Source organism: Heloderma suspectum, chromosome 17 (assembly GCF_057233095.1).
Source record: "Heloderma suspectum isolate Gila_16-S chromosome 17, 16-S_ref, whole genome shotgun sequence".
Taxonomy (NCBI): Eukaryota; Metazoa; Chordata; class Lepidosauria; order Squamata; family Helodermatidae; genus Heloderma; species Heloderma suspectum.
The window spans coordinates 1,700,151-1,721,497 of NC_139474.1; the positions used below are offsets into that span (position 1 = coordinate 1,700,151).

Consider the following 21,347-nt stretch of genomic DNA (forward strand, 5'->3'; position numbering starts at 1 on the left):
CTCAAGGGGGTGCAAGGTTTGCTTCCCCCACCACCCATAGCCTCCCTCCTAAATTGAAGACAGACACAATTAGGGAAGGGGAATTGGTCAGTGAGTAAGGGGTCTCACTGGCCGACACAAGAGGATTTTTCACACCACGCACTTTGCTACTGGCCTGGGCACCCGGACGGTCAACGGTATGCGTCAGAAACCGCAGTAGCCACTCACACAATCATTTTCTCCACTGCATCCATATGTCCCTGCCACCCACTTTTCCCACTTTTTACCAGAGCGGAAAGCGGCTTCCCCAGCTTCCTCAGCTTCCTACTGAGTACTGGCGTGCTGGGTACTGGCGCCCACTCGGGGGTGTGATCAGGCCCCCCTTCTACCCACAAGGAGTAGGTTCTTTTGTTACGTATACCACCAACACTGACCTTCTTCATAAGGCGGGGCCCTCTTTTTTTCTGCCTAGTGGCCTTTCTCCCTAAAGGCGGGGCCCTCTTTTTCCCATATACTTGCCTTTCTCCTGAAGGCTTCCAGTGTGGGTTTCAACTCAATTGCAGCTGCGATACAGGCAGGGCTCAAGTTCCTTCCTCCGCTTCCCAAGGTTCTCTTGCCACTCGCTGCCGTTCAGGCGGTCCCAGCGCAGGCCTTCTCCCATTTACCCGACAAAAAGGTCGGTGGCGCCAAGAAAGGGAGGCATGCGCCGAGCTCGTCTTCCCGGTGCGGCGATCAAGAGCAGGCAACTGCCACCTGTCTGGCTCAGAGCCTGCCACATCCGAGTCACGGCACCATTTATGTTGCAGAACCCAGAGTCAGAGAGACCACGGAGTGAAGGAAAAAGAGATTCTTTATTTAACGCGCGGGCTTAAGGCTGGAATCATTTCCAAAGAGCCAGAAGCCCCGATTTACATTAGCACATTGTTTTTACAGACATTGTGACACATATGAAACGGCTCCTCCTCCCCCTCCCACGTGGGGTTGCAGTCCTCAACATTTCTTCTCCTAGCACCATTGTTTATAATACAAGAAATGGGTTATAGGGTAGCCGTGATAAGCAGAGAACAGAAGAGAACAGCAGGGAACAAGATATACAATTGTATGACCTTTGACAAGATAAGGAATTCCTGTGTCTCGTCAGCTTACAACAATATATTCAAGGGAGAAAGAGCTCAGCAAGAACATGAAGCATGAGACTGCATGAGGCTACTTAGTCTGACCCCCGATATGGCTGCTACAGCTTGTCGTGATGTCTGGACCCAGAACCATGGCTTATCCCTGGCTTGTTTGTGTCGCTGTCCACCCTGAATAGAGTCACCCAGCAAAAACAACCTGAAAACAAAGCCACTCTGAAGGCTGACAAAATGGACAGGAGAGAAACAAACCAGAAATAGGGAAAGCAAGCCACGGTTTGTTTGCTCCACTGCGAGACAATTCCTGGCTAAAGCAATAAACCTTGAGACGTGAGAGGGTTTTCAATTCATTATTTTATCTTAATTATTTCAAGAGATGTTGAGTTTTATACAGCAGCAAGTCAAGACTCAAGAAGGGCACCATAAAATGGGCTGGGGGGAGATTCTGGGAGACTTTTTGTGTGTGATAGGCAAATCTAGCATTTTGGTGTTAAAAAAATGCTTTTACTGCAATTTCTTTGAGATTAAGCTGTTTTATGAGCCAGGTTCATTAGTCCAAACAAGAAATAGTGGCTTGCAAGACTGTATTTACAATATAAAGATTTTGATCAAAATGGGATATATATCCACCATACAGGCTCTCCTTATAAACATTGTTTATAATGCTATGCTTCCCTATAGCAATATTTTGTGTATTCAAAGTTCTTCACTTACATTACTTCAATGATCCTTGCAACAACCCTATAAGGTAGGCATACTAATGTCATGAGTATACCCCATATTACAGATGGGGTGGGGCTGAGTCTGAGAGGGAGTCGCCTAAGGTCACTTAGGGCGCAATCCTAAGCATGTTTAGACAGAAAGAAGGCCTGCAACCCCCAGCATGCCCTTGGTACCCACGCTAGCTGGGGAATGTCGAAACATACTTCGGATTGCGCCCTAAATGAGTTCAAGGCAAAGCTGACATTCGGACTGGGGACTTGCAAGGACCAGCTCCCTCTGTGGCCATAGTGCCACAATCTAGCGATGTGGGAGGCATCCTAGGGTCATCTACATGGAAACTGAAGGAGAAGCGCTTCGGGGTATTATCCAGATTTTCATGAAATCGGCTTTGGTCCGGCAGGGACACACAAAGCAAAAAATGCGGAGTAAACATTACCTTAAAACCCGCCATTCCCAGGTCAAACTGCACATTAATCTGCCTCACTTTGGGGTCAGGTGGGCGGAGTCCTGCTAGTAGAAGTGAACGTCATGCACCCCACAGATGCTGCTCAGCCAGTGAGAGAGGCCTGCTCCCGCCCCTCTCCCCACGCCACTGCTCAGGGAAGTTGAATGGAAGAGAGGAGCAATGTCGGAGAGTTCACCCCACACCTCTCCGCCTCCCATCCGCTAACTGTGAAACAGCAGTATCGGAGCCTGGGGACGGATGGGCAGGCAGGCAGGCAGGCAGGAGGCGCCTTTGTCCTGCTTGGAGGGAGAGGGCTGGAATCTCCTGCCTCTGCTAGCACTCTGGAGTCAGCAGCGCGGCTGCTATTGCTGTTGTTGCTGCCTCTGCTTCCCTGACCCCGAACCACGCCTGCTCCTCCTCCCCGTAAACATGCAGGGAAATCACACACACGGGGACTGTTCTGAAGGGGTGACACAGCGTGATTGGGGAATGACTGAATCAGAGGCTCTTCTCTGTGAATGGAGGAAGCAAACTGCTGCGTTACCCTGAAGGAGCGACCCAGCGCAATTCGGGGATTGGGGAGGCTTGTTCCTAGCCCTGTCCATGCTGCACTGGCCACCCTTTCTCCTTCCCCTCTGCGTATTCCTTAGTTGTGAGTGTATCACAGTAACGTGGCTGCGAAATACCGCTGCTGTAGGCTCCTGCTACTGGCTGCCCCTTCTGCTTCCCCTCTGTGTATTCTTTATTGTGCACTCCGTATAAACCGGCTACTCCACGATTGTGAATGAAACAGCACTACTGATATTATGAATGGGAAAAGGAGGCTACTTATTGTGAAAGCAGCCCTAATGTGAATGGGGGGAAAGAGGGGATGGGGTGGAGGGGGAAGGGCAGCCAGGTCACAGAAATAGGCACACCCAGGATTTAATGCGGGGGGACAGGGCACACTGCAGCAGAACTGCTCCAGAGCCGCATTTAAGGGAAACCGTGCCCTAATAGGACTTTCCGAAAATGTGCCTTTTCCAGAGAGAAGCTGTCGGGTTGCTGCAGATTGGCGACAGCATCATCTGTGGCAAAAGACCCCAATGTGCTCTCCCTCCACATTAAATCATCCATGTAGATTGGGCCCCCAGAGAGCACAGGAAAGCACCATTTATAGCCCAATCCTATGCAGGTTTACTCAGAAGTAACATTTGGTGGGACTTCCTTTTGAGTAAGCGTGCACAAGGTTGCAGGCTAAATGGCGAAGCACTGTGGGAATTTAGTGGGTGGTTCTCATGCTGCTCCTAGTCAGAAGGCAAGGAGGAACTGAGGAATTTCCTCTCGAATAATCATGTGCTAACTAAAAAAAAATCATGTGCTGTTATAAGTTAAAAATAAAGAATCATGTGCATTAACTCAAAAGCTTGTACAGTTTTGTTGAATTTTGGCTGGTCCTAATACAAGTATTGCCCAAGTATTCTCCCCAACAGAGCTGCCCACAGAGCAGGTCTTCTTTGGACACACTCCTCTGGATGCACCTGCCGAGTTAAGTGAGGCAGGAGCTAATGGGGAAAGGGCCTCTCAGTGGTGGCACCTCAGCTCCCAAATGCCTTCCTGAGAGAGGCTCACCTGGCACCACCTTTCTACTAATTTCTGTGCCAGGTGAAGACATTTATTCTTCCTCCCTCTGTATTATTTTAATGTTTCAACTTTTGTGTGTGTGTGTGTATAATTTCAGTTGTTTTATTTCACTCTGTCTGAACATTTTTATACTGCAAATGTTTTGATATTGTATTTTTAATTGTGTTTTATTATTTTATCTGTGATACTTCTATAAATGTAGTAAACATAAACAAACAAAAGTACACTTTCTATTCTGAAAATGCATGCATGCAATCAACCCAAGTCCAATCCAAGTTTATTTGAAAGATCAGTGCAATGGATTTCAGCAGAGTTATTTCCTAGGATGCATGCTTAGGACTGCTGCCTGGAAGGTAAAGGAGAATCATAGAATAGTAGGGTTGGAAGGGGCCTACAAGACCATTGAGTCCAACCCCCTGCTCAGTGCAGGAATCCAAGTGCCTATCTACACTTATGTTTTTTTCCACTTCCAATGAGGTTTCACTGCCCATCTTTCACACTATGCAGTACCCACCTCGAATTGGAACCGGAATTTCAGGCTTCCGCTTTCAATACCCTGATATCCCGGTATTTCTCCTTACTGTGCTCTGATTTTCCACCTTCACTACCATATCTGGTCATAGTCCCCTCCCCTGCCTGTCCATATATGGCGGTGTTTGTATTTCCCTCCTGTCCAATCACAGCCCTCAACGGCCCCATGTCGTCTTCTGGCTACTGATTGCATAGCTTCAGTACTCAACATTTCCTCAACAACAAGCAAACGGCTGGATGTGTGCATGCTTGTCTGATCTCAGAAGCTAAGCAGGGTCAGCCCCAGTCAGTAGTTGGATGGGCGACCACCTGGGAATCAGGCTTCCTGCATTAAGCAGGGGGTTGTTCTATCCCTTCAAATGAGACTAAGTTTTACCCCCTTCTACCCCTGTTTCAGCTTTTTTTTTTTAATTAAGGTGTTATCTTCGAAGAATCGTGGCTTCTCCATGACTTTTTTCCCCAATTCAGGCATGATCTTTGAAGATTTGAAGATTCGAACCTTCACATCTTCACATCTTCAAATCTTCAAAGATCATGCCTGAATTAGAAAAAAAAAAATCACGGAGAAGCCACGATTCTTCGAAGATAATGCCTTAATTTAAAAAAAAAGCCAAAGCGGGGGTAGAAGGGGGTAAAACTTAGTCTCATTTGAAGGGATAGAACAACCCCCTGCTCAGTGCAGGAAGCCTGATTCCCAGGCGGTCGCCCATCCAACTACTGACCGGGCCGACATGAAGCTTCAAATCTTCAAAGATGCTAGCAGCCCCCTCCCAAACGTGAGCACTGGGTGCCACCACTGCTGCCCCTCTTCCTTGCACTGGCTGTCAAGGCCTGGCGCGGGGAAAAGAGCACTGGCAGATACCCCCCAGCCACTCACCCTGGCCTCCAGCAGGTGAGGGGGGAGAAGAGGATAGATGCCTCCTTCTTCCCTCCACCCCCACCTGCCAAAGCGGTGGCGGCAAGGGACAAGCTGGTCGTTTTCCCCAAGGCCAGGAAAACATGTGGAAAATGACAAGTCTCTCCTGCGCCACTGCTGTGCAGTGGGCGTGGAATGAGCAGAAACAGGAATAGTTTCTGATCCTCCAAAGAGAGCCGCCGTCTTTAAGAGCAGGAGAACAGCACAGCGCTTGAGTGTGAACCGAGCCCACGCATTCGATGAAACACCACAAGGGGGAAAATGGCTGAGTGTGGATAATCGTGTTTTAATGCGAGCATTTCTGACAGGTAGCTGTCCAGCCTCATTTTAACTGCGCAGCTGCAAAGGGGCGGTGAGGAAAGGGGTTTTTGAGAAGTGTGTCTTACTTAAGAAGTATGTGGCTTATATTGCAGGAAACAGGCACGAAGGAAGGACTGGTACTCAAGCGGAAATGATAAGCAGGAATATATTGTATGTGTTTTTAGTCTTTTGCCTGCAAACTGGTAAGTCCTAATTACGTTTCTTTTTACAGTAAAGTTTTGAACTAAGATCTTGCGTGATTTTTGGGTCTTGAAACAGAGACTTGGTTAGGTGGCTGTGCAAACATCCATCCTCAAGACTCAGCTTCTTTAACAATTCCAGAATCCATCATCAGGCCATACCTGAATTAGGACCAACCAAATATGCACAAAATTGTGGGAAAGCTTACAAGATCTTCTGATATCTTCATGAGGCAAGATGTTACAAAAAGCTGATGGGCCGGTGGGAATCTGACAATGTTGAAGTCTACATAGTTTTCTGAAGAAGCACTCCTGATGGTCCCAGATGGGTTGGAGATCCACTTGCGAGGCGCCAGGAGCCAGGCTCCCATCCTATGGAATGCCCTCCTGACTGAGATCAGGCATGCCCCTACCATTACGCTTCTTTTCAGGCAAGCATTTCCTGACTGATGATTAAATTCCAGCCACTGGTTTAATTATCTATTTGCTTTTACTGTAACCATTTATTTTATTTCTATACCGCCCAACAGCCAAACCTCTCTTTTTGTATTTTATGCTTTAATTTAGTGTACACTGCTCTGGTATCTTTTGATGTGAAGAGCGTTATAAATTCTATAATACATATACACATAAATGGTTAGAGTCTTAAGATGAAGTGAAGGAAGAAACACCAATTTTAATGGATTTGACTTATCTAGTAAGTGTCATACGCATTTCAAGTTACAACTAGAACTGTTGGAACAAACCAACATGTAATGGCTGTTTTTTTAAAAATATAAAACACCCTTACGTGAAACACACGGGTTTCTTGGTAGGGAGAGAACCAAAGTAAAGAGAGACAGCACTTTTTACATTAGCAAAGCTGGAGATTAATTCTGAGTGGTGCGCTAGGCAAAACCTGATTGATTTGAGAAAAGAGCATGGCAAAAGCACACATACTTTGCAAGAAAGCTACCACAGCACTTTAAACTCCCTTGTGTGAAAAGGGATGTAAGATGGAGGACTCTGTATGTGTATGTGGGGGGGGGGGGGAATAGCGTTCTAACATTTAAAGTGATAATGGTTGTGTTTTCCTGTGGCTTGTGTTGTTTCTGATAAGCTCTTTGGTATATTTAGAGGATTGGCCATGTTCATCTGTGGCAGCCAAAACAACAAAGAGTCCTGTGGCATCTTAAAGACTAATAAATGTATTCTGGTATAAGCTTTCATGAATCCAATGATCCACGAAAGCTTATGCAAGAATAAATTCGTCAGTCCTTAGAGTGCCCCAAGACGCTCTGCAATGTGTTTACAGTACAGGCGCCTTGACAGATTAGAATGTTGGCTGTTATAAATTTCTCTGCCATAAGAAAGTAAGTCTCAGAAGTTTCACCTCACAGAAATTGCAATAAAAGCACTTTGTATTACCTGGGAAAATTTATATTTAAACTTATGCTTGATGCACCAAACTGTGCAGAAATTTGTAACTGTTTTATTAAACGTGATCTCTAAAATCACTCCATGATTAGGGATCATGCTGATGTTGGTTTGTTTTTTTTAAAATTCTCAGCTTATTTTTGCCATGTTGAATCTTGAATTGTGCTATATGCTGATTTGAAGCTTGAGACATCGGAGGTTTTCAGTTAATCTTCTGTCTTTATTTGCCAGCCCTGCTGCTTTGAAAGGGTGCTGTTACATATGGAAGTGCAAAAGTATGCAGAGCCATACTGATTTTAAAAGCTTCATGGGGGCCGGGGGGGGGAGCAAATCTCGCTGCCCCACAGCTCCCCATTTGATGATGTCCAGTTCTGCTCACAGGACTCCAACCCCCCAAACGGATGTGGTTTCAGGTGCCGCTTGCCCAATGCAAACTTTTTTTAAAAAAATGTATATACCACATTAGTGGCTATCGTTTGCCCTGGGAGGAGGTAACCCGATTTCATGAAAATCCATAATTAAACGTAACTGTCTCAAAACCTGTTTCTGTGTAGATTGGGCGCAGGAGATTTTTTGCATGTGGCAGAGCAAATCTTCCTGAGAGATCTATTATTGCAAGTTGTTTGGAATGAAGCTGTTTTTCGAGTCAGATTCATTAGACCCAGAAAGCATGGATTGTGTCAGGGTGGGAACTGAGCCCATAGAGCCCCAGAGCAGTTCTGATTCTGGGGAGGAACAGCAATCCATGGGAGAGGAGCTCGCTCATCTCTCACAAGCACAGCAGCTGGCAGAGATTCCTCCTGCCAGCATTCCTGGGATAGATAGTGACCCTGGCAGCGAGAGAACACTGGAGGGGGGCTTGCTGGATGCTCAGTGCAGACGCAGGGAGCGACGACAGATGGAGGGCACGGAAAGGAGGTGTAGCGCTTGTTTGGCGCGCAAACAACGACCGCGTCCCAAGGACCCAAGGGAAAGAGGGAGGATCTCTCCCTAGCCCATAAGTTCAGGGTCTTCCCGTGATTCTTCTTCAAACGGGGACCAACCGCCTTACCTGGAGCTTAGGCTACTCTGCTATCTTTCCCCAGTGCTGTTCCTTGCTTTGTCGCTAGTGACTAGTATTCTGAAAGAGTCATAAAGGAATAAAGTCTCGGAAAGAATCCTCGTCATCTGTGTCCTGAGTTGGCTATTGGTGGTGTCTGCAAGAGGCAGTTAGGGTGCTCAGATTGCAAGACTATATTTACAATATTTAATAAAGAGATTTATCAAAATGAGAAAGATAGCAACCTGGGTTGCATGTCACACTAAGCCTCGGTGAGCTGTCCTCATCCAGGGTGGCTTAGCGTGACGTCCGAACCCGGCACAGTGTTTCCATCATGGGTTGTTTCTCGCAAAGAAGCCACCACGAGAATGCGTGGCTTGGAGTAGGGTTGCTTAGTGGCTTGTTCTCAGGATGCTTTGTGGTCATGCCTAAACCGGCAGAATCACTTCAGGGTGGGTTACTTAAAACAGGAAGAGGGCCTCCTGGTAAGAGTGGAGAAAAACCCTGCCAACTCGCTAATGATATCCCCTTTTTATAACATCTTGAAATGACACTAGTCAATTTACTCCTCCCCTTTTATTTATCATTTTATTTATTTGTGTTATTTATATACTGCTAAATATAATAAAATCCCTAAGTGGTTCACATATAAATATTAAAAACACATTTAAAATACAATATTAAAAACAATTCCAATTACAATGAGAGAAATACAAGCTGCAGTACAATGGGGCAGCATGATTAATTTAATTATAAGCCAGGGAAAGCTGGAGTGAACAAGTGCATTTTCAGGAGACATTTGAAAGAGGCCAGATTTTTGGCCTCCCGAACTGCACGGGGGAGGATTTTCCAAAGGGTGGGTGCCACTACCGAGAAGGCCCGCCGTCGAGGTATTACATGGTGACATTCCGTTAATTTTGGAATGACCAGCAATGCCTCCTCTGATGATCTTGAAAGTCAGCTGGGTGGTCTGCCAGGTATCCTGGTCCCAAGTTGGACTTGATGGTCTTATAGGCCCCTTCCAACCCTTCATTCTATGATATGTTTCTAAGTTGTTTAGGGCTTTGTATGTCAACAACATAACCTTGAACATAGCTCAGTAGCTAATAGGCAGTCAACACAGGTCTTACGTGAGCCTAGCTGGGTGTCCCAGTGAGCACCCAGCTGCTGCATTCTGTACTAGCTGCAGCTTCTGAACCAGGCACAAGGGCAGCCCCACATGGGAGCCAGTGTGGTATAGTGGTGAGAGTGTTGGACTGGGAGCCAGGAGATCTGGGTTCTAGTCCTCACTTGGCCATGGAAGCTCACTGGGTGACTTTGGGCCAGTCATAGACTCTCAGCCCAACCTACCTCACAGGGTTGTTGTGAGAATAAAATGGAGAGGAAGAGGATAATGTAAGCCGCCTTGGGTTCTTTGCAAGTGGAAAAAAGATGGGATATAAATGCAATAAATAAATAAACAAACAAACAAACAAACACATAGAGTGCATTACAGTAGCCTAGTCATGAGGTTACCAGTGCATGGATCACCATGTCTAGACTATCCTATCCAGGAACAGGTGTAGTTGTTGTACCAGTTACACCCATTGTAGTTGGTAATGGGTGCTCCAGACCACTGAGGTCACCTGGGCTTCCAATGACAAAGATGGATCCAAGAGCACCCCCAAACTATGGACCTGCTCCTTCAGAGGGAGTGCAATCTCATCCAGAACAGGCAAACACCCCAATTCCCAGACCTGAGAACTGCCAACCCATTGGGTCTCATCAGGATTCAGGTTCAGTTTATTAGCCCTCATCCAGGCTATAACCGTGTCCCAGCACCAGATCAGAACTTGAACGGCTTCTCCCAATTCAGATGTCATGGAGAAATAGAGCCAAGTGTCATCAGCATACTGGTGACACCTTGCCCCAAATCTCCTGATGATCACTCCCAATGGCTTCATATAGATATCAAATAACATGGGGGACAAGATGGTGCCCTGTGTCACCCCACAGTTCAGCTGCCATGGGGCTGAAGTGTAGTCACCCAATGCTATTCTCTGGAACTGACCCCTCAAGAATGAGTTGAACCACTGTAAAACAATGTCTCCAACTCCCAACTCACAGAGGCAGTCCAGAAGGATACCATGGTCAACAGTATCAAAAGTCACTGAGAGATCAAAAAGTAATAGGGTCGGACTTTCCCTGTCCCTCTCCCGAAGAAGGTCATCCATCAGGGTGACCAAGGTTGATTAGGTCCCCAAGCCAGGCCTGGATCCAGACTGGAATGGATCCAGATAATCAGTTTCATTCAAGATCACTTGACGATGAGTGATTTTTAGGGATGGATGGACCCACCTCCATCCGGTTTTGGTGGACCCCCGCTGAAGCTTTGCCCCCACTCGAGTTCCCCTGGACCTGCACTTGAGCCCCCTGCACTCACCCTGGATCCTGTCCACAAGCGCCCACCCTTTTCCCAAGCTTGTTTTTACAAGAAAAGGAGGTCTTTAAAAATGTGCATATTAAAATATGTGCAAATTAGGGCTGGGAAAAGTTGATCTATGCAATATTAGAGGCGTAAATGGGTCATTGAGCTCTACTCAAGAGGAAAGGGGCTCCTCATGAGCAGGGCTCTGACCAGAGAGTGCTAATGTGCTGCAGCTGAGCCCTGGGTGGGGCAGCAGGCCCTGCTGTTAAAAGCCTTCAGAACCGGCCGAGACAGTCTCGGAAACAATGCCGCTCCAGCTGCCCTAGTGCCATGTACTTTGCCCTGTGACTGATGCTCTGCGATCGTGACCCTTAAACTCCTTCTTGACTTTGCTTCTGGACTGAGTGATGTGCCTGACTGCGTTTGGCCCCTCCCGTTTTGCCTAACTCCATACTCTGGACTGACTGGCTGTGCTTTGACCCTGTGCCTGTTTAACTGACCACTCCCTTGTCTACATCCCTGCCTTGGCTAGCAAAGAGCCAGGACCCAGTTCCAAGCGGGACAACCATCTATAGCCCGGTCTTTCTCCTGCCCTGAATCCCGCTCATGGGGGGACCCCACACGCCACACCCAGGCTCTCACCCTAGGACAGGGTCACAGGCCTGTCTCTCACACAGGAGACTCCTAAGATCCTCTTCCCTGCCAGAGCTGGTCCTGTCACAGGTGAGGCTCTATCCCAATCTAGCCACAGCATGGACCTCAGCCGCAAGCGCTCGGCAGCAACGGTCAAACAATCAAGCAAAGCAAAGCTCCGGACAAAGACAGAACGAAAAGGCACTCCTGCTGGCAGGTTGTAGCGGATGAGGCAGAGGGCTCAGTCAGTCAGCCTCGCTCTGCTCAAGTATTGTACAGCTCCCAGTACTTGGCCAACTCCCTAGACAGCCACACTGCTTTTTTTAAAGTAACTGTGCTTTAGCAGGTTTGTGCAAATCTCCTCGAAGATTATAAATACATAAATACAGTTAAGTTTGTGCAAATCTCTGCAAAGGTAAAAAAACGTAAATATGCACAAATTTCCCTGAAGGTGAAAAAATAACACTAACTTTGTACAAATCTCTCCAAAGCTGAAAAAAACATCTAAAAAACAAACAAAAAAACTCTTATCCACTAATGAGGTTCATTAGAATGCAAGCAAAATCCCACATTGGATTCTCATCCATCCTTAATTTGAGTCCTGTGGCACCTTAAAGACTAATACCTTCCTTGTGATGGAAGCGTTTCATCGGCCAGTGCCCACGTTGTCATTTGCAGCATGAAAGCTGACTTTGCATTTGTTACTCTCGAAGGCTGCGTGGCACTGCGACATCTTCACTGCATGCTCCCTGATTGGCTGGGATCGTGCAATGGGTAAGAAAGGAGCTGAAACCAAAAAGAATAAAATTGCAGGCTGGATTGCAAACAGGAGCGAAAAGGATGAAAATATGGTTAGGGGACATTTGAGCCCCCACCCCACCCCCAGTGACACATTTTGAGGATTGTTTGGTGAACTGCCTTGAAAGCTGTGGCCATTAGGTGATATTGAAATTAAGACATAAATAAATATTAAATAAAATTGCTCACATCTGCCATGATTTGGACCACACAGTTATGGCAATATTACTGGTGGAAGTGTCGAGAGCAGGATCTATTGGGCGGTATAGAAACGAAATAAATAAATCTAGGTCAGTTCTGCGGGAGCGGGCCCTGCTTCTATGACAGAAGTGGTAATTTGACCACTCCTGAAAAAACTTAACCTGGACCTGAAAGATATCAACAATTATACATTGTTGGCTAACATCCCCTACTTGGGCTGCACTGGTTCCCAGCCCATTTCTGGGCCCAATTTGAAATGCGTCATGGCCTGGGACCAGGATACCTTCTGCCCCATATAGCTGCCTGTATAGTTGATCTTCTTCAAAGGGCCTGCTCTGGACGACCCTGCCAAGCTAAGAGAAGCAGGTGGCTAATAGAGAAAGGACTTTCTCGGTGGTGGCACAGACCCCAGCTGTGGAATGCCTTCCTGAGAAGCTCACCTGGCATCTTCTTTATAGTCGTCTCAGTGCCAGGTGAAGTCTTTTATGCTCCCTCCTAATAATCTATGATTTTGATGTTACTTGGACATTGTCAAAAGCCTTTTGGAAGTTCAAGTAGTCAAAAGTCCCTCGCCAAAGACTCCTGAGCAAACTTAGCAGCCATGGAATAAGAGGAGAGGTCCTTTTATAGACGGGTAACTGGTTAAAGAACGGAAAGCAGAGTAGGAATAAATGGTAAATTATCCCAATGGAGGGATGTAAATAGTAGGGTCCCACAGGGATGTGTATTGGGACCAATGCTTTTCAACCTGTTAGATGATCTGGAATTAGGAGTGAGCAGTGAGATGGCCATGTTTGCTGATGACACCAAATTATTTAGGGCGGTTAAAACAAAACAGGAGTGTGAGGAGCTCCAAAGGGATCTCTTCAAACTGGGAGAATGAGCATCAAAATGACAAATGTGGTTCAATGTACGCAAGTGTAAAGTGATGCACGTTGGGGCAAAAGATCCCAACTTCAAGTATAGCCTGATGGGATCTGAGCTAGCGATGACCAACCAAGAAAGAGATCTGGGGTTGTGCCAGACAGCTCAATTAAAATGTTGCCCCTGCTGTGAAGAAGTCAAATTCCATATTAGGCATAATTGAGAATAAAACTGCCAATATCAAATCTATGGTGCAACCACACTTGGAATACGGTGTACAGTTCTGGTCACTGCACCTAAGAAAAAGATATTAGAGCTGGAAAAGGTGCAGAAAAGGGCAACTAAAATGATCAAGGGGCTGGAGCATCTCCGCTATGAGAGAAGGTTACAACAGCTGGGATTGTTTCACTTGTAAGGGGAGACATGGAGAAAAGGTGAGTAAGGGGAGACATGATAAAGGTATACAGAATTATGCATGGTGTGGAGAAAGTGGACAGGGAAACATTTTTCTCCCTCATAATACTAGAACCCAAAGGGGTTGTCCTGTGAAGCTGATTGGTGGGAGACTCAGGACAGATAAAAGGAAGGACATCTTCACATTGTGCAGAGTGAAACTGTGGCATTTGCTACCACAAGATGTAGCGATGGCCACCAGTTTGGATGGCTTTAAAAGCGGGTTGGACAAATTCCTGGAGGAGAAGGCTATCGATGGCTGCTAGTCCTGATGGCCATATGCTACCCCCAGTATCAGAGGTGGCATACCTGTGTACACCAGTTGCTGGGGAACACGGGCAGGAGGGTGCTGTTGCACTCCTGTCCTGCTTGTGGGTTTCCCCTGGGCAGCTGTTTGGCTGCTGTGTGAACAGAATGCTGGACTAGATGGACCCTGGGTCTGACCCAGCAGGGCTCTTCTGACGTTGAACCACTGTTTATGTGTGCACAGTTTTAGTTGTTTATTCCTCCCCACCTCAACAGGGTTATGCTGCAAAGCTTTTTAATACAGTATTCAAGCCCTCCTTCCAGCTAGGGAAGGGGTGTTGTCAGCTGCATTCCCTGGCATAATCATTTGGGGGCCATTAGGGGCGGTGGGTGGGGCCAGAGCCAAAAGTGGGTGGGGCAACCCCTTATCTCTCTCGCTTTTCACTTCCCTTCTCTCTCCCCCACCCTACCTAGTGGGGAAGGGCCAGATCTCTCCAGCCAGAGGTCTGAACTGATCGCTTGCTTTCGAAATGAGCCCAAGGGACATGCGGTCCCAGACCCTCAGGTGGCCCATCCCTGACCTAGTGAACGCATCCTTGGGGGCCAGCTTTGCAGGGGGTGTGGAGCCAGGGATGCCCCCTCCCCCACAGCTCCCGAGTGCCCATCTGGGCTTGGGGAGTATGGGGGTGGGGCAGCTTATCCTCGGAATTCTGCAGCAAAGCTCTTGTTCATCAGCGAGGCTTGGCCACGCACCCCCCGTTGCGAGGGGGCAAAGGGAGCTGCCAGTGAGGTTGGTATTAGCAAAGCATGGAGAGACAGAAGTTCATCCCCCTCCCGGAAGAAACAGGCACTGTCCAGAACGCCCAGCACATGGGAGCACGGCTTGGAGGAGCAGGATGGCCTCGCTCAAGGGCCGGGGGAGCATCGCGCCCCTTTCTCCAGAGCATGTGGCAGGATGTTCAGGGAATGTGAGGCCCTGAAATGGGCTGCTTTGAGGGTGTGGTGTGACTCTCTCCTGACGCTTTCTTCCGGCCTCTTCTGGACCTTGCAGAATCCTCTGGAGGAGCAACGGCAGATACAGTCAAGGGAGTCCTGGGACGATCGGCAACATTCCAGCTGGAGACTGCAGACCAATTTATACTCATTACCTGGTCTAGAAAAAAAAGAGACGACGATTTTGAGAATGTTGCTTTGGTGACAACCGGAAAGACCTGCGAAATCCGGATCTTCCTCCCAGCATTGAATAGGCGGCTGAATGTCTCTGAGGATTGCAGGAGGCTACAAGTCAGCAATCTAGTTCAAGCTGACTCCGGCACATACAGAGCACAAATACATCTAAATCCAGACACAGAACCATTAAAGGAGACCTTTAGCCTGCAGGTGTATAGTAAGTCTTTCCCCCACTGCATTGCGTTGGGGGTCTCTCTTCGTCTTCCCCCACAGCACCATGGTCGGAGCAGGGTTTAAATGCCATGGCTATGCACCCCCCCCCTCCCGCTCCCCAGTTTCATCTTGGAAGACTCCTGCAGAGGAGAGCATTTCAAGAGACTCAGAATGGGCAAGGTAGAAGCATCACTGGCTGCAGTACTGTACGTTCGGGGAGGGGGGTGTCCCACAATTGTCTATTGTCAAAGAGGTTTAGTGGTACATTTTTAAAAGGGACATTATTTGATCAAGAACATCTTAAACCTGTTCTGATCAGGGCTGATCTGGCTTACAGTTACAGGAACAAATCATATCGTAGTTTTTCTTTCACTCTCTACCCCTCTAAACATGTTTCTGTGGTTGCTTCCACCCCAGGACTGGATCTACATGGCAACGGAATGCGAAGTGCTTTCATGTTTAATGGGATTTTCCTGAAATCAGCTTTGGTCCATCAGGGCCCTTTTGCGCTGCTGGGGCATTGCGCTTGTAAAATCAGCTGGAGGCAGAATTAAAATGCTGTTCCACACAGCACAAATTAGAGCTCTGTCCTCACCCCAGTCCAACAGCGCTCATCTCCATGGAATGGCCATTAAAATATAAATCAAAGAAACAATCAATCCATATAAAATTCCAAGACTAGAAGTCAACAAAAGACACTATTCATTCAAGTAAAAAAAAAATAAAAAAAATCTCCCTGGCAGTCAGCACTATCAGAAAAATGCTCTTAACTTGGGGCTAATCCATACAAAGCTAACCTATAGCTGACAAACGTATCTGTATCACCCAGCAACCATCTAGTTTTGAAGGCATTTGGCTCAGTTTCTAAAAAGTCTGGAAAGAGAAAAGAAACCGAACCCCGGGTGAATTGTATTGGGAGTCTAGTAAAATGGCCTTTACTATAACCCTGACCCATGCATATCTGAACCCTTTGGGGGCACCCTAAGTCATCTATGATTTTGCTACTTCTTTGTGCTTTGAATCTGCAGAGCAGCAGAACTGATCTTAAGGAGAGTGAAAATGTCTCTTGGGATGCACCTGTGAGCAAGGTCATCCCAAGAAGGTTACTGGCAGCAAAATCCAGGCTTGCCTCATAGGGATGAACATCCTCATAGGGATGTTCAGATACAAGGGTCTTTAGAGACATCACTGTGAGAGCCTCAGGGAGCAATCCTATACCGCCATCCAATGCAGCGTGGGAGGAGTGGCAGAGGTGATCTTTGCCTCTGCACTCCCCGTTTTGCATTTCAGCTAGACAGGTGTTTTCGCCCATCTAGCTGAGGTGCTGGGGAGCGGAAGGAAAGGAGGCCGGGGAGGCCAGAGGAATCCTTGTATGACGGCCTCCCCAGTCCCCTCCCCTCCCCCAGGAACACCCCCTTTACCTTCCCTCCGAGGTTGCCTTTGCGACCTCTGAGAGGTAGCCGGAGTGGTTCTCTCCATGCTGTCTGCGAGGGGGAGGGGACGGGGACCTCAGTTGCTGTCTAGGGGACATAGGATTGCACTGCCCCTTAATAAAAGAAACTTGCAAGAAAGAGCCAGATTGGACTCACAGGATATTCCAGGTAATTCAAAGTCTGACCCAGGCTCCAATTTTATAGACTGGGTTGATCGCAATCCAGTTGTCAGTAAATTGCCCCTTCTTCCAAATGCTGGTTCTGCAGATTCTGTGCCCCCTCCTCGATCTCTGATGATCATTTAGAACCAGTGGAGGACAAACTGTGGGTCTCGTTTTCATTCTTACCTTGCAAGGATAATATTGTGGAGAGGCTGTCCATCTTGGGGAATCAACTTCCGGCGTTGAGGAAACGTCTGCCCTGTTGCGGCCTGCGTTACGCCCCGAGGTTGCGGCGACACAGCCAGCTAAAGTCTCCCAAGTTACTGATCCCACAAATTTCGAAGAGGCAGGGATGACTTTGGCACTGGCTGGTTTCATTGGATGTGGGTTGGTCCCTAAGAAAATTACCCCGTAGATGTGAAAACTCAGGCCCTAAACATGGAGACTGGCTAGTTTTCTCATACTTGGAACCATGTGAGTTTGGTTCTCAATTCCCGCTCCAGGAGCACAGGTCTGTCCCTGGACCATCCAGCTCATTGGCACCACTGCCTAATGGCAGTGTTCTTGCGAACCCTGGAGGTGATCTGGACAGGATCATAGAGTTAGATTGACAGAGGCAGTGGAGAGGCAGAACACATTTAAGATTTGTATCCTGGAATATTGCCGGGTGGTAAAGCAAATGTAGGAACAATTTTTTTCTGGACTTGCATGGGTTTGATGTAAGCCTACTCCAAGAGACATGGTACTGGGACAGCATATATTGAATGGTTTCGTAACTTCTTGCCTTCCTTCACTTCCTCCTAGGGGAAAGAGTAGGGCCAGTCAAGGGGCATCTCTACGCCAGCCTAAAATCCTGCATTTAAAAGGGGGCTTTCTGCTTCCATTTTACATGCGGGATCACAACGACTCCCGCTTTCATGTGCTTCCTTTCCCCACACCCCCTTCCCCCTCCGTCTCCCCGTACTGAGTCTTCCAGTCTCTTTCACTGATCTCACTCCTCTTCTTGCCGCTTTTACTCTTTTCACAGAGGGAACTGAAGTGGAACACAACAGGGTAATTTGACAGCTCATTATCTGGGATCTATTTAAAAATGGAACAGAGGGCATTTAGTGCAGGAGACGCCTTCAAGGATCACGGCGTCATGTCAAGAGCCCACAAACTTCTGTGAAGGAGCAATCTCAATCACAGGATAAAAGCCCGGTGTGAAGGAGCCCTTAGAGTCTTTGCTGATTATTTTATTTGAGGGTCAATTACATTTCAATTACAGAGCAAGGTGCTAATTTTTTAAATGTAGCTGTCTGGGTTAGAACCTATGATTGTTTCATGATTCTGCTTTTAAAGTTTTATGTTCCATATTTATCAAAATGTATTTTATATTTGTATATTTTTATTCTGTATGCCTGTGACTGGGAGACCATAAATAATAAACTTCTACACTGCTGTGGAGAGGCCCCACTCCCCATCCTGATACTGGCTGGTCCAGTTTTCCTTGAGAGGGATCTCACAGCATGAGGCATTGTGTCTCTGTGCACAGAGGACCACATGAAGGTCTTGCATTGTACAACCCTTCACATATACCCTAACCTGTCATAGCAATGCCAGTTTTCCTAGACTTTTCTATAAGAGGGTTACTGAAGTTATCAGGTGACTGAAGTTATCACAACAGACATTTTGCAATGTGGACCACTTGGGTCGCTTCCCACCTCCTCATTATGTGGGGGTCCCTCCTTCTCCTGGGGCATCTCTGAGCGCCATGCAACTGTAAAGAGTATCAATATGCAAACAGTTTCCCCTAAATTTTCTCCAGTTTAGCCTGCTTTTTTGTTCTGACTGATTGCCATCTTTGGGGTCTGTAAGGAATTCTACTCTAGTGAAAATGGCTAGACATTTTTTTCTGTTTTGGTTTTCCCGTGCGGCATGTAACTATTATGCTAAAGCGAGTTAGGGTGCAATCCTATGCACGTTTAGACAGAAAAAAGTCCTACCACTCCCAGCATAGGATTGCACCCTTAGTTTGTGTACTAGAACCTATAGACTGAGTAGGGGGTGGGGAGAGAAGAGGCAGAGCAAAAGCTTTTCTTAAGGCCCTGCTTCTTCTTTTCCTCCACTTTTCCTTTCTTTGAAATCTCCCGTATCCTTTTCCTGCTAATTACTGGTCTTTTGTGTATTGTGTATTCCCTCCCTTGTGTTCAGAGCGTTTGTCCAAGGCTGACCTGTCCCTCCACTGTGACAGAGATGAGAATAGGACTTTGCTGCTGAACTGCTCTGCAGGGCCATGGGAAGACGGCGTGAAATTCAGCTGGGCCCCAGCCAGCACGGACAACATTCTCTCCCCCGGGAGATCCCTTCTCATCATGCACAACTTACAGGACCACGATCAGAACGTCACCTGCACAGCGGAGAACCCCCTTGGCAGCGCCTCCAGGACAGAGTCCTTAAAGCATCTTTGTGATCGTGGTAAGCCTTTTCTCCCCTTCAAAGAGACCTAGGAAGGCGGCTCTCCATTCTTTCTAGGAAGAGTCAGCACTGCCCCATGGCTGCTTTTAAGCTAGTCCCACAATGCCTGTTTGTGGATGAAGTTCAAAGGGGGCAAAGCTGGCAAAATGGAGGACCCGGAGAACGTAGAAACATCCATGGGGGCTTATGGAATAGAAATGTTGCAGCTGTGAAGGAGTTCAGCTGCTATAACTTCTAAGCAGCTCCAAGGTAAAAGAGATGGCACAGTAAAGATTGGGCAACCAGTATGACGTGTGGAAATTAAGTACAACTATTTATCATTGCTGGTCATATTTGCACTGAACTTTTTCCAGTGGTGCAACTTTGCCTGATCTCTGTATCTTTCTGATCTGCTCACTTGCTCTCTGCCCCATCAGCTCAAGCTGAGCACCCAGTGACAAGACCTGTGACGCAGTCCACCCTGGAGAATGGTGAGCCCCTCCCCCATCCTTTACCATTTGCACCCCTCGATTTAAACATTTGGAGATTTACAGGCCTTCTGCCATGGAGGAGACATTTGCAGAACAGGGAACAGGTCACACAACAGAGAGCAAATAATTTTGACTCAAGTGGGTCAATCCAGCCACATGCTGGAGGGCAAGGAAGGAACCGGGGGGAGAGCGAGCAAGCGAGCGCAAGCTCTCTGGCCAATGGGACTGGCAGGAGCTGTCTTCCAGCTGTGGGAAGGAGCTGGAAGACAGGAGCTTTCAGTAGCTGTCTGCCAGCTGTGACTGGCAGTGAGCTGTTGCAAAAAACCCCATCAAGTCATATCTCAAAGAAAATTTTATTGGCCACAATGTCACATCAGCGTTACCCTCAGGAAGGAAGGAAAAGCAGAATCATATGTGGCAAGTGGGTGGGGGTGGATCAGTCACATGAAACGCGGCCTTCACAACAGGCCCAGCCAACTTGGCCAGCAAGCTTAAGAACGTCAGAAGAGCCCTGGGGCTGGGTCAGACCCATCTGGCCCAGCGTTCTGTTCACACAGCGGCCAACCAGCTTCCTTGCTCCACCAGGCTGCGCCCCCCCACAGCCTCCCGCAAGTTAAGGTGGCAACAAGCTTGTCGAAGCCCCACCGTCTTTCCAAGGATCGCCGCCTGCAGCCTCTCTCCCACTCTTACACCCTGCTGAAAGCTCTTGTTCTGCTGCTTGTATGCGGAACTTCACCCATTCACTCATTTCACAGATCCCCTAATTTGACTCTTAGACAGATTTATATTATAACAAATTATATTAGGTTTTATAAGCTAGCTGGAGTAATTGACAATATATGGACTTATGTTTTTGTTTCATGTCTTTATGTATCCTTGTTGTGTTTTTTGTATATATGTCTGTTTGTTGGAATAATTATTTTGTAAAATAAAACCATGCAGCAGAGCAATGGATGGTGCACCACAATTTGGTATTATATTTGATGACATAAGCTATCTGGAGTAATGAATAGTGTATTTGGCTTATGTTTGTTTTCTGTGTCTTTATCTATACCTGTTGTGTTTTTTTGTACATATATCCGTTTGCTGTTGTAAAATCTGTTGTTTTTTAAATCAGTAGAATGCTTGTGAAACAAACAAAAGACAGTGCAGCAAGATTATTCCTCAGACTGGTTCATTTACCCAGGAAAGAGAGAAAGTGGAGGAGCAAAGTGAACATTTTAGGAGGGAGATCCAGAGTTCCGGGGTAGTCACAGAAGAGGCCCTGCTACACCTGGAAGCCAAGTCTGGTTCCCATACAAGTTGGTACCTACAATGGGGCCTCATGAGAAGGTCTTAAATCTCAGTGTGCGTGTGATTCATACAGAAAAACACAAAGATAAGCTGGAAAACACCATTGCCCTATACTAGAGTGTCAACACTCCAAAATATACCAGGGCAGCTGCGCTGTGGGAAGTGGCAGGCTGTGCCCGGCACGATGCTCGTGTGCCTGTGGGTACAAGTGCGCCAGTGACAAGATGCCTCCCCCATGCAATG

At 47.3% G+C, this 21,347-nt stretch overlaps 1 protein-coding gene across 11 annotated transcripts in view; it reads left to right on the top strand.

Annotated features, from left to right (window-relative positions):
• Positions 1-5,503: 5,503 nt before the first annotated feature.
• Positions 5,504-21,347, top strand: part of LOC146334166 (SLAM family member 9-like) — a 40,287-nt gene continuing 24,443 nt past the window's right edge. For 2 of the 11 annotated variants that reach the window (XM_084823891.1, XM_084823897.1), the window contains exons 1-4: positions 5,504-5,658; positions 5,764-5,853; positions 14,959-15,294; positions 19,078-19,341. In XM_084823891.1, coding sequence (XP_084680017.1) covers positions 5,640-5,658; positions 5,764-5,853; positions 14,959-15,294; positions 19,078-19,341 — 709 coding nt within the window. In that variant the 5' untranslated portion in view covers positions 5,504-5,639. Of the gene's footprint in view, positions 5,659-5,749; positions 6,282-14,958; positions 15,295-19,077; positions 19,342-19,757; positions 20,959-21,347 lie in introns of those variants that run through there. The other 9 variants (XM_084823895.1, XM_084823898.1, XM_084823890.1 and 6 more) reach the window with 8 other exon arrangements.